The sequence below is a fragment of the Humulus lupulus genome, chromosome X (assembly GCF_963169125.1).
Source record: "Humulus lupulus chromosome X, drHumLupu1.1, whole genome shotgun sequence".
Classification (NCBI taxonomy): Eukaryota; Viridiplantae; Streptophyta; class Magnoliopsida; order Rosales; family Cannabaceae; genus Humulus; species Humulus lupulus.
In genome coordinates this window covers 194,994,149-195,009,983 of record NC_084802.1, presented here as the reverse complement: position 1 = coordinate 195,009,983, position 15,835 = coordinate 194,994,149, and the positions used below count along the sequence as shown (strand labels likewise).

Sequence of the window (15,835 nt, the reverse complement as noted above, 5' to 3'; positions counted from 1 at the left end):
GGTCCTTTCCCCTTAAATATCTTGGTGTTCCAATGAGACCAACTAAGTGGAAGCATGAAGATTGTGATATCATTATCCAAAAATTCAGAATGTGATTACATACTTGGGCCAGCAGGCACCTATCCTTTGCTGGTAGAATCCAACTCATTCATTCTGTTCTATTCGGTCTGCGGAACTACTGGATGAGTATTTTTATACTTCCTCAAAGTATTATTAAGGAGATTGAAAAGTTATGTCGTGGTTTTCTTTGGGGAGTAAATGGTAATAGGAGCAAAATACATATGGCTTCTTGGTCGAAGGTCTATATGCTAAAAGTTTATGGTGGCCTTGGGTTCAGAAATGGCTCAGTTTGGAACCGAGCCATATTAACTAAGTATATCTGGGCTATTACTAAGAAGCATGATGTGCTTTGGGTCAAGTGGATCAATTCAATATACTTGAAAGGTTCAGATTTCTGGTCTTATAGACTTCCTCCAGATACTAGCTGGTATTGGAGGAAATTATGTAATCTCAGGGAACACTTCAGCTGTGATGAGGTGAAAGCTGCTGGTTCTTCAGGAAAATTTCTCCCTTCAAAACTGTATAACAGTTCTCTCTGTCAACAACAGATTGACTACCATAGAGCTGTTTGGTGTCGGTTGTCTATTGATAACTCTACAAAATAGAGTTATTTTACCACTTTTTATGTGCTAATTGTTGCTTAATTCTTGAGATTTTAATTGATTTATTAAGTTTTAAAGTAATTTTGAATTTATTGGGTTTATTTTGATGTGTTTTTATAGTTATTTTGTTGTAAAATGTTGTAGTTAATTAATTGAATTATTGTTGTTTAATTTGAGGTAAAAAATGTTGTATTATTGAAATTAATGTTAAATATAAATTAGGTTATAATTAATATTTTCAAAGAATTAAATTGATTTATTTTATAATTGAAAATATTTTATTATGATTTATTTTATATTTATTTTGTAGGGAATTGATGGCACTTTTGCTCTTGAAATGAAGAGAAAAGGAAAGAAAAGTGGTAGTTTTGAAAGAAAATAACAAGAAAAGCAAAGTGACATTTTTTTAAAAGAAAAGGCCCAAAATTGGCCCAACATCACCAACAAGCCCAGCCACTTGGGCCTATGTCCTTGGGCCTCTTCCCTGCATCCAGCCCGTGACCCAGCTGCTTCCTTTCCAGCCAGCCGCATGGAGTTTCTTCAGCAAACCACCCGAAGCACCAGCCTGCCTTCCTAGCAAATGGGCCTGCCCAGCCCAGCAAGCTGCCCTTTCCTCCAGCCGTGCACCAGCTCCCATGCCCACGCCTGGGCCATCTGCCAACCCAGCCAACTTTTCTCTTGAGCCCAACAAAAAAAACATCAATGTTCCCTTGTCTCATTTTCTCCAAAATACCAACTTTTTACCCCACTTTCTACACATTTTACCCTAAAACATCATTATTATACCTTATAATTTACCCATATTTGCCATATTATAATTAATTAAATTAAATTAATCAATTTAATTAATTTAAATTGATTATTTTAATGCTCATTTTTTTGCTATAAATATGGAGTTTTGAAAACCATTTAGGGTGTCAATTTAGAAGAGGTTACCATACCAAAAATTCTACACATTTCAAAACTTCTCTATTCTCTTCATCTTCTTCTTCTTTTTGGTTATTTTTCTATGTATTTTTATAAGAACAATTTGGAGGTTTCTCCTCCAAATTTTCCTATCTATGTTTGTAATTTTTTTGTTTGTATTTTCTATTCTAGCTATGAGTTTCTAATCTTTTTAAGATTATTAAGGTGTTGATGAAACAATATGTAACTAGATAGTGTTTATTTTGTATTTTGATTTCCCATTTTGTGCAACAAAGTTTATGAAATTTTCTTCTTCAAATATTTTATTTCATCTTAAATATCATGTATTTTGAATTGTTAGCACATATTTACACTTTGTTCTTCATTAGTGCAAAAACATAATATTCTTTGTGTAAGATGTGTCATTAAATTGTACACATCCATGCTTAGAACAAAAATATTATGTTTTGCCTTATAAATAATGTTCATTGATTTTTTTGTTATTTCATTAGATTGATTTACACTAAATGCTTTGAAATTATAATTTTGAAAAGTAAAGAAAAATCTTATCTTTTTAGAAGTAATGTGTGCTTAAAATTATAAATCTATTTGGAAAATGATAGTTTGATTTATTTTAACTATCACTAAAACTTGGGAATCAATGTACTTATAAATATTATTGAACTTATATTTTGTGGATTCTAATCCTTAATAATCTTATTTTACCATCTTATTTACAATTATTAATTTAGTAATATATATTGTCTTTAATTTTTATATTATTGTCTTTTATTTTATTTTCATTATTCAAAATTCTCATCAATCTTTGGAGCTAGATTAGAATTTATTAATTTTTGTTTGAAATAGTTTTCTTTTCGATTTTAGACAACTCATTTGGGTTTGATCTCATGCTTACACGAACACTATATTCCATATACGATTCGTACGCTTGCGAGTTATAAATATTTAAAACATACCTGTTTTGGGTCCATCATCTATACCTAAGCACATATTTCTGCTTTGGCAAACTGTAAACTCTCAGCTACTAACCTGTGATAATTTGCTCAGGTTATGTATGGCCCTTGACTCTCTTCTATGTCCTGTTTGTGGTATCTCAGCTGAGACTCATGTCCATTTATTTTTCGATTGCTATCTTTCCAAGCAGATTTTGGTCATCATTTTGGGCTGGTTGGGTTTTCAAGCCTGGCCTTCTGAGTTTACTAGTTGGCTCGTTTGGCTCTCTAGTAGGAATCCTAGAATTATATTTGATATCATCAACTCGGTTCTGGTAGCTGTTGTGTATAGTATTTGGAGGAATCGAAATAGATGTGTTTTTTATAGATATTCTTGGTCAGCTGATAGTATTGCTTCTGAGATTAAGACTAAGATTCAATACAGAATTCTCATTGTAAAAAATAGGAATTTGTCTATACAAGAACAGAGATTTATAGATAGGATTACAATGTAATCTGGTTAGGGGCCTTCTCTGTTGCCTTTGTGTGTACGGGCTGGAGGGGTTTATCCCCTGTTTTTGGTTTTGTGAGAGGTAATTGTATTGTTTACTGTATGGTTTGGCTGGTTGATTAATGAAGTACATTTTCTTCTTGATAAAAAAAAAATATTTTTCTTCTTATTTTACTACTCATTTTGTGTGTTTAACAAGGGTTAAACATCAAAATCAAGAGAGACAAGTGGAGACATCTTGATAAAAGTTAGATATTTTGAAGAAATTGACATTCATTTGGTAAGTTTGTAAACCTATTGAGAAGAATATTGCTAAGATGTACTAGTGCCTAATACTATCTGAGACAACATATTGTTATCGGTGTAATTTGAAATTAGGTCTCACATATTTTAATTAAAAAAATTATGTAGGAGCTAATATAAAATTGCACCAATCATTATAAGGTAGTAATGGGTACCATGAATGCCCAATAACAATGCTCTATTGAGAAATACATTGATTAATTGAGAGAGTGAAACAAGTTTTCTTTAGTTGAAGAAATAAACTTGGATTATCCAACTATTAATGTGTACATTAAATGCAATTCTTGGGGTATCAATAAGATTGATTTAGATGGTTTTTTATTGCTTGATTTATGACCGAACCAAGTATCTGCGTATGTTCTGGTTGTATTCTTTTTTTGGACGTTGAGACTTTAATGCTTGATTTCTGAATTTTTTATTTTGTGGTATACTTTAGGTGATCTCCTTTGTTGACTTTTATCCAAACCATTTTTTTTAAAAAACATTTTATTTCCCTTAACCATTGTTCTTATCTGATTAGCATAAGGCACTCATTATCAATCTTTAACCCTCAACGGTACTTGATCTAGAGTTGCACTATACACTACCAAATTTGTGATCAGAAATACATTTGCTAAACACATTAATTAACCACTTCACAACGAAGTTAAATTAGGACATACTGTATTTGATGGAGAAAAAAAGAAGTCGTAGCATAATTAATCACGAATATTATTCGGAACACATATTTACATCATACTAATTCAATCACACTCTTTGTAAAACAACACCCAAATATATATACACACATATATATATATATAATTATTAATAAGTTTCCGTAGCTTAGAGCTCCACACCGACATTTATCGACCATATAATAAATATAATTATATGTATGTACAGAGGATTATTAGGAATAATATTGATGAGGATGGAGAAGTCTTTAATTAGTTAGTTGCGATTCCATGACGAGACTGTGATTTAGAGGGAGCCAAACTAGCCACATGGAACTGTGATACATAGGTGTTGGAAGCAGCTTCAGCTATGGGTGGCTCATTAAGGAAGGCCCAGTTACTCTTAGTCCACCTGTAAAATATTGTATATTTTACAAATAAATCATGCATATTATGATAACAAAGTAGCTAATTAAATTATTTTACCAGCCGTTTTTCTTGATAAGATTTTCAATGCTTGTCTCATCACCACTCTCCTTTCTATTGTCTAGAGGTAAAGATCTTGATCTCTGATACATTTTACCACAGTATTTCTCCTCATCATCAACTTTACTAATTTCCTGTCACACACACACACACACACATATATATATATATTTAGCAAAATATATAGTATCACTCATAAAATATAAATACACATGTATTTGTATAGATCTTGTATACCTGATCTTGTTTGTTGGTGTCTGAGAGGCTAGTAATGTGTTGAAGATGTTCTTCAACTGTTTTCTGCTTTAATCTCCAATAAGCTTCAATCTCCTCTTTGGTAAGTGACTTATTTCGCTTATAATTGTTATTACCTGACCAATAAACACACGATGTTCCTTTAAATTCGTTCAGTGATTATTTAATTATATTTTTCGAAAGACAAATTAGCATGCTTTAAGTGAAGAAATCATTTAACTTTGTAACAAGGTATTTACCTGATTTTGATGCGAAAATGGGTGAGTCCCATCCGGACATAAGAGAACCCATCTGATTAAATTCCGAAAGTTGGTTTAATCCAAACACAATATTAATCTGTATATTCCTTCAAACTCGTTCAGAAGCTATCTTTATTGTGGTGGTGGTAGTGGCTAGTGGGAGGGACCCTTTGTATATTCTTTTCATTTTTCAAAGTTTCTTTGATCTTATCCTTGATTATGGGTAGTAAAGTCTACCCCTTTACTGAATAAATTATTTTTTGTCACTCATCTCAAAATTTGGCCTATATATTACTAATAAATTAAATTAAATTATATTACATTTTAAAAAAATTTATGAGCATCTTCTTAGTATTTTAAATAATTATAAGAATACTAGATACAAACAACCTACATGTTGCTTAATTTTATTTATAGAATTATTTTTATTAAATTTATATTAATATCATATAAATTTTAAATAAATATCATATTTTAATTAAATAATTTATTTATTTTTGTTTAAGTTTAAGTTTGTTCTAATTTTTTAATTTGCGAGTGATAACAAAATATTATATATTATATGTTTGATATAATATTAAATATTATACGTAGATTTTAAATTTAAGTTTCTTGTTAGTTTTTTTTAAAATAATTTGTTGTTAATTCACAGTAAATTATATTATATGTTTAATATGATATTATTCTAATAAGTGAGTGTAAGTTTAATTAAATTTTATTTAAGATATAAAATGTATGATTTTATTATTTTTAAATAATTATTATTATAAAATATATCAAAAATATAATATTTTAATTTGTTTAATTATTTATTATTTTAAAATAATTATCATTATAAAATATCTCAAAAATATTATATTTTAATTTATTTAATTATTTATCATTTTAAAATAATTATCATGGTAAAATATATTAAAAATGTCTTATTTTAATTTTTATTTAAATTTATTTGTTTACAAACTATAATTAAATATAAAAATATTTTGTTAAATATAAAAATATTTCGTTAAAATTAACATTAATAAAATTAAAAATTCTTAAAACAAAAATTTTCTATTATCTAAAAACTTATTACATAAAAGAGAAATAAATCTCAATAAATTCTTCTTCTAAATTCTTCCTTACTGCCATACAAGCCCACAGGTTTGCTAGTTTAGCGGTACTTTGATAATATATATCCTTAAGTCGAAATAATAATAATATATCCTCAATTAAAGTGGGGCCTAACGGCGGTCTATAGATATATTTTTATAATTGACAAAATAAAGCAGAAATGAATGAGGTTGATGACAGGGATATCTGCAGTGCACTCTTATCTTATTATCTACACTAGATTTTTCATACAAGAATAAAATAAAATAAAAATATCTAGTCAAGTTTTAGATCGTAAAATATGGAGAAATTATTATCTTGATCCACTTGTCAAATTTATTTCTGAATTTTTTAAAAAAAGAGTTGGAAAATATTTTTTTGCTATTTTAAATAATAATAAAAAAAAAATTACCTTAGATATGTTTTTAGTCAAGTTTTTTTTTTTTTTTTAAATAAAAATATAGTCACTTAAAATATATTAATATGTATTTTTCAAGAATATAATTTGTTTTAGGTTTGATTTTTTTTTATATAAATATATTAATGCACAAAAAATAACAAATATAGTTTATATATATTTTTTGAAATGTTGATTATAATTTATTTTATTAAGTTCCATTAATTAATTTTAGAAATTATATTTATAAAAAAAAATATTAATATAATTTAAGTAGGAGTATTTTTGTTTTTATTTTAAATGACTAGAAACATGCAGAGGAGGCTATTTTACTATTTAAAATGACAAACAAATATTTAGTTTTTTAAAATTTAAGGGTTAAACTTGATAATTAATTTAATGTAAAATTAGTAATTTTCTTTAAAATATATAATCTAGTGATAATCTCATTTTTATTTTATTTTAAACTGTTTCATACCACTAAAATTTAACCTTATCATTGAATTAACAATTTAAGGTTGAAACAAGTCTTTAAATTCCATTTATCCAGAGTAACAGTTATAGATTTCAAACTTTTAAGAGCTGGTTGGTTTAGCATTTGGATTTAGTTATATAACTCTAAAAAACTTTAAATATTTGGGACCTTGAAATATCTAATTAGTTGCTTGTATTATGCAAAATATTAAAAACTTCAATTACAAAACATATAGTCCTTCATAAAAATTGAAAATAATATTTTATTGTTTTCTCTCTATTTTCTTTATTTTATACATATGAAAACAACGACCAGTCTTTTATTTTGGAGGAATTACCGGTCAAATATTTGAAAACACATAATTTTAGTAGTGTAATGAAGAACATAGCAAATTAATCTATTTAATTAGTGATTAAAATTAGATATAACATACACATGATGGGCCTCGCTGTGTGCATATGTGTGATGGCCCCCGCATAGTGATTTCCTTGGTGCCTCTAGGGTCAGGACAGAGATGCTAGGAAGGGCATGTGTACGCTTGGGCCTTCACGAGGCTCAGGGATGGGCCTCACCATGCGAGACCCTTGGTGCCTTGGTGGGTGCATGCACGTGATGGGCCTCGCTGGGGCATACACATGATGGCCCTTGCATAGCGAGACCTTGGTGCCTCTAGGGTCCGAACTGAGAGGCTTTGAGGTAGTGCCTCGCATAATGAGGCTCTTGTATCTCGACACTTAGTCGTTCGCGGATGCCCTTCTTAGACTTCTGTCAGGGCGGCCTTTCTTCCTTGAGGTCCAACTTAGCGTATTGGCTCGCGGTGATTGAGGGGAAAATTATTCCATATTCACACATCTGAAACCTATGTTTTGAGGGTCACGAGGCGAGGGCCTCGTTCAAGCCGAATTTTGGCATCCACAAGATTTGAACTTGCTAATACTAAACGACACACAAATTTTACCGTGGTTCGGCCTCGATGGTTGGTAATAACCTACGTCCACTTAGTACTATTATTTATGTAAAGTTCACAAAACCCGCGATCAGATGAATAGAATCAACCGAGTTTCACACGTAAGAGAAAGAATACAAGAAACATGTATAACAACACTTGAATCTATGAACTCTTTAAAGTAAATAATTATAGCGTAAAAAATAATGATTCATTGAGTCGTCTATTTATAGGCTCAAGAATGTACATAGATAGGTCGTGGGACTTGCATAATTTACGTAACAAACATGAATAAAATAATACAAAATAACTGATCATCACATAAATATCTTAGATATAACATATTCTGAGCTTTTCCCGCGTTCCATTGAGCAACTCTGGTCGAGTCCTGCGACCAACTTACTTTACACTACTACAAAAACACCCTTTTAGGACACCCACCTAGATGCGAGTCCTAAAAACAACTCCTGGACTTTTTAGGACTCGCGGAGCGAGTCCTAAAAACTGATGTGTGTCCTACAAATTTGATTTTTTTTTTAATATACACCTCTTTGACTTTTTAGGGCCCGCGTTGCGAGTCTTAAAAGAATTCGTTGAGGATTCGCAGAGCGCGTCCTAAAAACTGATGCGTGTCCTAAATTCTAGATTTTTTTTTTCTAAATTTTAAATATTATTAACTTTTTATTTATAATAACTTTTATATCAAAATTTAAATTAATTATCATATAGAGAATAATATACTTAAATTTTATTTTAAAAAATTATAAGTTGTTAGTTTTTAAATATAATTAGAAAATAAAAATTAATAATATATCATCAATATTTTATTGTATTTTTTTTCTTAATATCATTAAATTTTGTATTTAAAATTAAAATAAAAACAAAAAATTCTACCCAGCCACGTTTTTTTCCTTTTCCCCCAAACCCTATCTCTCTATCTTTCTCACTTCTCAGCCGCAACACTCACCCTCTCAACTCCCTCTCCCTCACGCTCCCTCTCTCACTCAACGACACTCAAGGGTTTTGGAAACCAGACGAACAGCACAAACGGCGAACGATTGTGGGTATTGGGCAAACGGTGGGGGCTGGTCATGGGCAAACAGCGCAAACGATAAGGGCTCGGGGGTCTTGGGTGGCTCAATCTCGCGGAGGGGTCGTGGGTGGCTCAGTCTCGCAGAGGGGTCGTGGGTGGCTCAGTCTCGCAGAGGGGTCGAACCATGGGGCTACGGGGAGAGTTGGCGGCGATGATGGAGCACATCTTAATGGGGCTTTCTACAGTATCTCTTTCCTTTACACATCCAAAGTTTTTTTTTTCTGTTTATGTATATATTTTACAAATCTATGTGTTGACGCCGTTTTTCGTCAACAGTGAAAGAAGAGCACGAAAACAATAATCAGTAATGGCCAATAAAAATACGACAATACAAACGAGATTTTTACGTGGTTCAGCAGTTAAATCTGCCTAGTCCACGAGTCTTTGTTATTAAACTTAAGATGACCTCTGAAAATTCTTCAAGGATGAATTCTCCAGAGTTTTCTCTCAAGATCACAAAATATCGGTCCTTTACAATGGTGCATGACCTCTCTATTTATAGAGAGGATTTCAGAATACTATCCCACATATTTCGGGAAGTTATTCCGTACATGCAAATAAATTAAATGGCATTAAATGCCTGCAATTCGATATACAAGGAAATGTCCCCTGAAGATCAGGGGGCGTATAACTAAACAAATAATATCCCTTGATTGTAGGGGATTTATAGTAATAAATGTAGACCGCGTCTCTTATTGATGACTCATTAGGATATTCAAGTTATTATCCTATATCACCAAGGCCCCATTCACCCAGGTTTCCCATTGAGTTTCGAGCTATAGCATCTTCCCGAGGCTACACAACTTCGAGCTCATACGCACGTCAGGCTCGGAACCCTGATCCGAGGCCATCCCGAGAACAGATGCACTTCGGGGTCTATCTTTCGAGCTTGTGAGGATTTCGAGGATATCATCTTCGAAGTCGTCTCTGCTTCGCAGGCTCGATGCTTAGATCTCGGATATATTCCAGACTTTACGAGTTCGTTCATTATGAATTCAGCTTTCGAGGTCACAATTCTCATGGCTCGAAATCTGGGTGTAACACTATGTATATATAAATATCTGTTTATGGGAGTGTGAGGGAGAGGGAGTTGAGAGGGTGAGTGCTACATACCCATATCAATCATGCTCAGTTTGTAAAACCCTTTTTTGAACATGTTCTAATTTCTAGCACAATTTGCATTGTCTACAACAAAGCCTTTAGTATTCTCTCAAACTTTCTGTCTGCATTAAGGAAAACATTCTTAGGCTCTTAGCTATCAATATATTTTACTAGAGACTTAAAGTTTATTTAGAACTTTAATAGTAATAGTTATACTATCCTAGGCTACTAAATTCTTTTTTCTTCAAACATCCATCGGTTGTTGACATTTTGTGTGCTTTTAGCATGTGTCATTTCATGAACTAAGACTGTGTTTAGTTGTTGTGACTATGAATTTCCCTTTTTTTTTTGTTCAGTCATGAATTACTTTATTATCATATCTATATTCTTTGTTTGTGAGTTCTTTTTGAGGGTTTAATGTTTCAAGCTGCCTCTGAACTTGCATTTTGCTTTGATTGAAGAAAAATGGCACAGAAATCCATAAATTTTTTCTATTTCCTTTTATTATTGCTTTAATAGGACATGTATAGTCTAGTTGAGTGAATCATGTTGTTAGAGTTGTTAGAGTTAGAGTTTTAAGTGAGTGGAGGAGTGGGTTCACTTATTGTTTTATGTTTTTTTAATTTGACTAGTTATGCTCTATCAATTCAAATCCACACACACACAAAAAAAGAAAGGAGTGATGATGTTGGAATGTTTTCTTGGTTAATTGATGTGGTCTGTTTTTAGCTAAACTTGGATAGTCCCATATTTAGATTAAGCTAACATTAATTTTCAGTATGAGCACTATTATTGACAGGTCATTTTATCTTTCTGATAACATTCTTGATCACGACAGATTATCTCAATTGAACTTACTTGTATGTAGATATATTCTTGTCAGACCAATTTGAACCAAGTTTCTGCAATAATAAACCTGAGTGTGAAAATTACTAAGTAGTTTAGTTGCCAAATATAATCAGAAGACTTTTCTTTAGCTCTATATAAGTTTGTTCAAATTAATAGGAACTTGAGATTTCGAGAGTTGTAGTGAACTCTCTTTTGCTTTTTCACCTAAGATATGTATCATTTGCTTTTGAATATTTTTGGTGGTGGGAGTTATTTCCTTGACCGCGAAAGTGTTGGAAATTTTGGTTGTTGATTCAAACTGTGGTGCTGATCTCTGGCAATGTGGCTGAGGTACCTTTGAAATTTGGCTCCAAGTGGCAATGGATTTTTGAACGAGATTTGATAGAATTTGTATTTTAATATGTGATGATTGCAATCTTACTTAGTAGTGGTACTTATACTTGTTGAACATGCTTTGTTTTTTTAGGCCGAAGGAGCGTTAGTTTCAGAAAATTTATGACTAACTGTACTCTACTTGTTCTGAATGTGGTTTGCTTGAATGGTGTTACTTTTCTTTGAATATATATATATATTTATATGTATGAATCTTTACTGCAATAGTAGGACCTATATATATGTATATATAATCCAAAGCTGTGATTATTTCCTGGGTAATCTATGTGATTGTATATTCACACATTTTCTTTGACTGATGTGTAATGCAACCAACTTATCTTGTTGATTGATAAAGTACCATGGTTGATTGGTGGAGAAGGTGTGTGGACAGAACTGAGTTTGCCAAATGTAGAAAAAACAATGGGCTCAGTTTCAGGTACTCTTGTTGCTCTTTGTCTATGATTTGGTTATTTTTTCTTAAAAACTAAGTCCATTGAACTGTACTGTCATTTCCTCCATTGTGATGCTGTGATCTTCATTCACTGTTAAAATGTTTGAAAGATAATTGGATGACCTTGGCTCAGATCCATACATGTTTGAAGTAAATTACATTTTGAAAAATAAAAATTGCTGAAGATTCTAATTAATGAGATGGACACCGCTGCACTTGCACTCTATTGTACATGTTTCATTAGAGGAATTTTTTTTTTTACTCTATATAGTTTTGTAAGTTCCTTTTACATTTTTGTAATGATTGTGATCCTAATTGTTATTGTGCAGAGATTACAGAAGATGAAGTTGAAGATCGCTTGCAAGATGCTATTAAGGAAAAGTTTGTTGTTTTTGGGATGTATGTGCTTTTGATGATAACTTGTTCATGTTGCACAGAACTGATTACTTATAAATGTGATTTTTGTCTTTCTGATATGTAAATTTGGTTTATTTTTTTATTGTTGACTGTTGTTGGTGTAATAAATTTATAAAATCATTGAATAAAAAAGTTTATAAGTTTATTTCTTTTACTCGAAAGTGTTAGAACTAATCAAATATAAATTTAATATTACCAATGTTAAATTAATTTAATTTTTGATGTGCATTCTTTTACTACACCACATTTTTTAAGGACTCCCAATGCGAGTCCTAAAAACTTACTTAAAGGAACTCAACCAGAGTTTTTAGGACTCGCATTGCGAGTCCTAAAAAATTACTTAAAGACACTCAACCCGATTTTTTAGGACTCACGTTGGGAGTCCTAAAACCTTACTTAAAGGCACTCAACGGGATTTTTTAGGACTCGCGTTACAAGTCCTAAAAAACCTTAGTTTTTAAGTCTCTCAAATAGAGGACTCGCGCCTCGCGAGTCCTAAAAACTTTTTTAGGACTCGCAATGCTACTCCTAAAAAGCATTTTTTTTAGTGCTGTTACTAGCTGCTCCACCTAGCTTCTAGATTCGTTTAGAATAATAAGTCATATTATTTTATCTAGTCGTGGGTTGACCAGTTCTTAATTAATGTGCTGTCATGTGCCTTCCAAGTATCCCATTTTTATGCCGCATCATCATGCCGATTTTTAGGGAATCACCGTGGTTTTGTGGTTTTTGCATTGAAGAAGGAAAAGCTCAAAGTGGTGGTTCTCCAAGAGTTTTGAAGGTTCATCAAAGTTGAAGAATATTGTTCTCCAATTAGGGTTTTGCATCATCTTTCTCAATCTTTCTTTGGTCTTTGTCAACCATTATTTTGTGTAGATTCTAGTTATTATGGTGGTGTAATCTCAGTCTCCCCCAACAATCTAATTACCTATTTTCTGAGATAGAACATCATGGAAGAATCTAACTCCTTTTCGGGTTTGAAGTTCATGACTCAAGACTTTGTAAGATTGGATAGGTTTGATGGGCGTAATTTTGTTCATTGGCAAGACAAGATTAGATTCTTTCTAACCACTTTAAAATTCTTCTATGTCTTGGATAAAGACCTAAAACCATTGGACGCGGTCAAGGAAGATGATACTCAAGAAGTCATCAAAGAAAGGAAGAAGTGCAAAGAAGATGAATTAATTTATAGGGGTCACATTCTCAATGAGTTATTGAATCATTTGTATGATCTCTACATCAACACCAAGAATATTTGGGAAGCCTTGGAAAAGAAGTACAAAGCGGAAGAAGAGGATACAAAGAAATTCCTTATTACTCAATATATTGAATTTAAGTTCTATGATATAAAACCTCTTCTTCCCCAAATACATGAGTTGAAAATTAGTTTGAATAAATTGTCAACTCTCAATATTGTATTGCTGGAACAGTTCCTTGTGGGTGTCATAATAACCAAGTTGTCTCCATCTTGGAGGGGCTATAGGAAGAAGATCCTCCATAAGAATGATGAGATTTGATTGGAGGAAATCCTCAAGCACTTGAGGATTGAGAAGGAATCTCATTCTAGAGAAAAGAAAGAGGAGGAGTCTAATGGAGAGACTTCAAAGGTCAATTTGGTGGCTAATCCTCCGAAAGGCAAAGGAATAGGGAAAAACAAGGGCATGGGTCAAAAACCCTTAGGGCCCAAGAAGAATTAAGGACAATTCAAAAGTTCCAAGGGACCTTGCTTTGTGTGTGGCAAGAATGACCACTTTGCTAGAGATTATGGGTTCAATAGAACCCATAGCAATGAAGCAAGAGTCAACTCAACCGAGGAAGAGCTAGTGGCAACACCAAGCAAAGTCAATGCCATTCATGGAAAGGTGAATGAGTGGTGGTATGATACTTGTGCCACCATTCATGTTACCTATGATAGATCTCTTTTCAAGACCTTTGAATTTTCAAAGGAAGGGCATGAGATACAAGTGGGCAATGAGAAAAGGTCCATGGTTTAAGGCAAGAGGAATATTGATTTGTTCTTCACATCCGACAAGAAGGTTCTTGTAATATCCAACATTTTCATAATACATTTATTTATTATAAATCAGAGTTTTAATACATAAAATGTACAAGTTTACAAATTTAAGAAATAGTAATGGAAAAATAGTGTTTAAAATATCATTTTATGTTATTAATGAGATTAAAGAGAGAGAAACTTGAGTAGTCAAGTATTGGACCCAAATGTTATATAATTTTAATTGGGGATTTTTATAAACTTAAGAAAGTTTTGCTAAAGGGATTATTTGAAAAGAATTTTAGTATTTTGGGTCCAAGTATAATTTTAAAAATAAAATAAAATAAAAGGCTTCAGCCTTTCTTTTTACCCGAGCCCCTCTCTCTCTCTCCTCAGAAAAAACTTTCTTCTCTCTCTCTCTCTCTCTTCTCTCTCTCTCTCTCTCTCTCTCTCTCTCTCTCTCTCTCTCTCTCTCTCCTCTCTCTCTCTCTCTCTCTCTCTCTCTCTCTCTCTCGTGCGTGCGTCTGCCCGACCATCGAACATCCACCGGCGATCACCGTTTATAGCCACGCACCGGACCGTTGGATTCATAGGCCTCCGAACTATCGACCACGCAGGAATCTAGAGCTCACTCGCCGATTAAACACCTCAACTGGTCGATTTAAGTTCGGCCACCCCGCGACTTCAAAGTTGCGATTCGGCCACCTCGGGCATCCGTTTGCCGATCCGTCACCACCATCGTGTTCCTCGTGTTGTGGGCTTCAAAACCCAATAACTTGTTCCTACATCTACCATAGTTGGGTGGTGGGCCCACCACGAGCCACTGCGATCCACCGTAGACCGACGGTTGAAACTTAGTGTTCGAGGTTCCGAAGTACGTTTTGAGTTTCAGAAAATCATCGTTTGACTTGTTGTGGAACCCGATCATTGTGGTATAATTTCTTTGACCAATATATTGTGATTGATTAGAGTAATTATTATTATGTGTATTTATAGTATATATTTATATATTATTGATATATGAAATATTTTCTGTAATTATACTGGCTGTCTGGGATTATATGTATTTTTGATACAGTTTTTTATTTTGGGATTGCCCACTTTATAGCCGTTGTGCTGTCCAATTTTCTAGAAAATATTAAATATTAAATAAATTATAAAAAAAATACATATTTAATTGATTTTCCATTAATATGGAAATTATTATGATTAATTAATTTTAATTATTATTGTTATTGTTTTGTTAAGTAAATCAAGAATACAGATTCATGTATATATATATATATGAAAAGTGTGATTTATAGTAAACCTATTATTTAACCATTATTATTGTATATTAATATTTTTGTTAATATTTGAATATTAAAATAATATCAAATATTAGTTTCTTACCGTTATTGATATTTGTAAGACCAATGAATTTTGGAGAAAGTATATTTATTATATCACTGGAATTGATATTATGACTAATTAATAATAATATAAATATTTATATTTATATTATTATCATTATATTGATTATTACAATTTTATGTTAAAAATATGATTTCTTTTATAAAATGACTATTTGAATATATATATATATTCACATATGTATTGTTATTAATATTAAAATAAGTTTATTTATAGAATTATTATTATTATTATCATGAGAGTACATTATTTTATGAGCAAG

The 15,835-nt window shown here is 31.8% G+C and overlaps 1 protein-coding gene and 1 long non-coding RNA gene across 2 annotated transcripts; one reads left to right on the top strand and one right to left on the bottom strand.

Annotated features, from left to right (window-relative positions):
• Positions 1-4,022: 4,022 nt before the first annotated feature.
• Positions 4,023-5,186, bottom strand: LOC133804175 (uncharacterized). The gene is made up of 4 exons (XM_062242343.1): positions 4,972-5,186; positions 4,715-4,848; positions 4,478-4,611; positions 4,023-4,403 (listed from the first exon to the last, which is right to left on the bottom strand). Exons 1-4 carry the CDS (start codon positions 5,021-5,023, stop codon positions 4,265-4,267), a joined length of 459 nt encoding a protein of 152 aa, XP_062098327.1. The 5' UTR covers positions 5,024-5,186; the 3' UTR covers positions 4,023-4,264.
• Positions 5,187-10,393: 5,207 nt separating this feature from the next.
• On the top strand, positions 10,394-12,321 carry LOC133804552 (uncharacterized). Its single transcript, XR_009878534.1, has 2 exons — positions 10,394-11,735; positions 12,080-12,321. It is a non-coding gene; the product is annotated as an uncharacterized LOC133804552 (long non-coding RNA).
• Positions 12,322-15,835: the final 3,514 nt, after the last annotated feature.

Coding starts and splice junctions, on each gene's coding strand:
- LOC133804175 (XM_062242343.1), bottom strand. CDS start 5,023: ATGGGTTCTCTTATGTCCGGATGGGACTCACCCATTTTCGCATCAAAA. Junction 4,849..4,971: donor CATTTTCGCATCAAAATCAG/GTAAATACCTTG, acceptor TTTATTGGTCAG/GTAATAACAATTATAAGCGA. Junction 4,404..4,477: donor CTTATCAAGAAAAACGGCTG/GTAAAATAATTT, acceptor AATATTTTACAG/GTGGACTAAGAGTAACTGGG.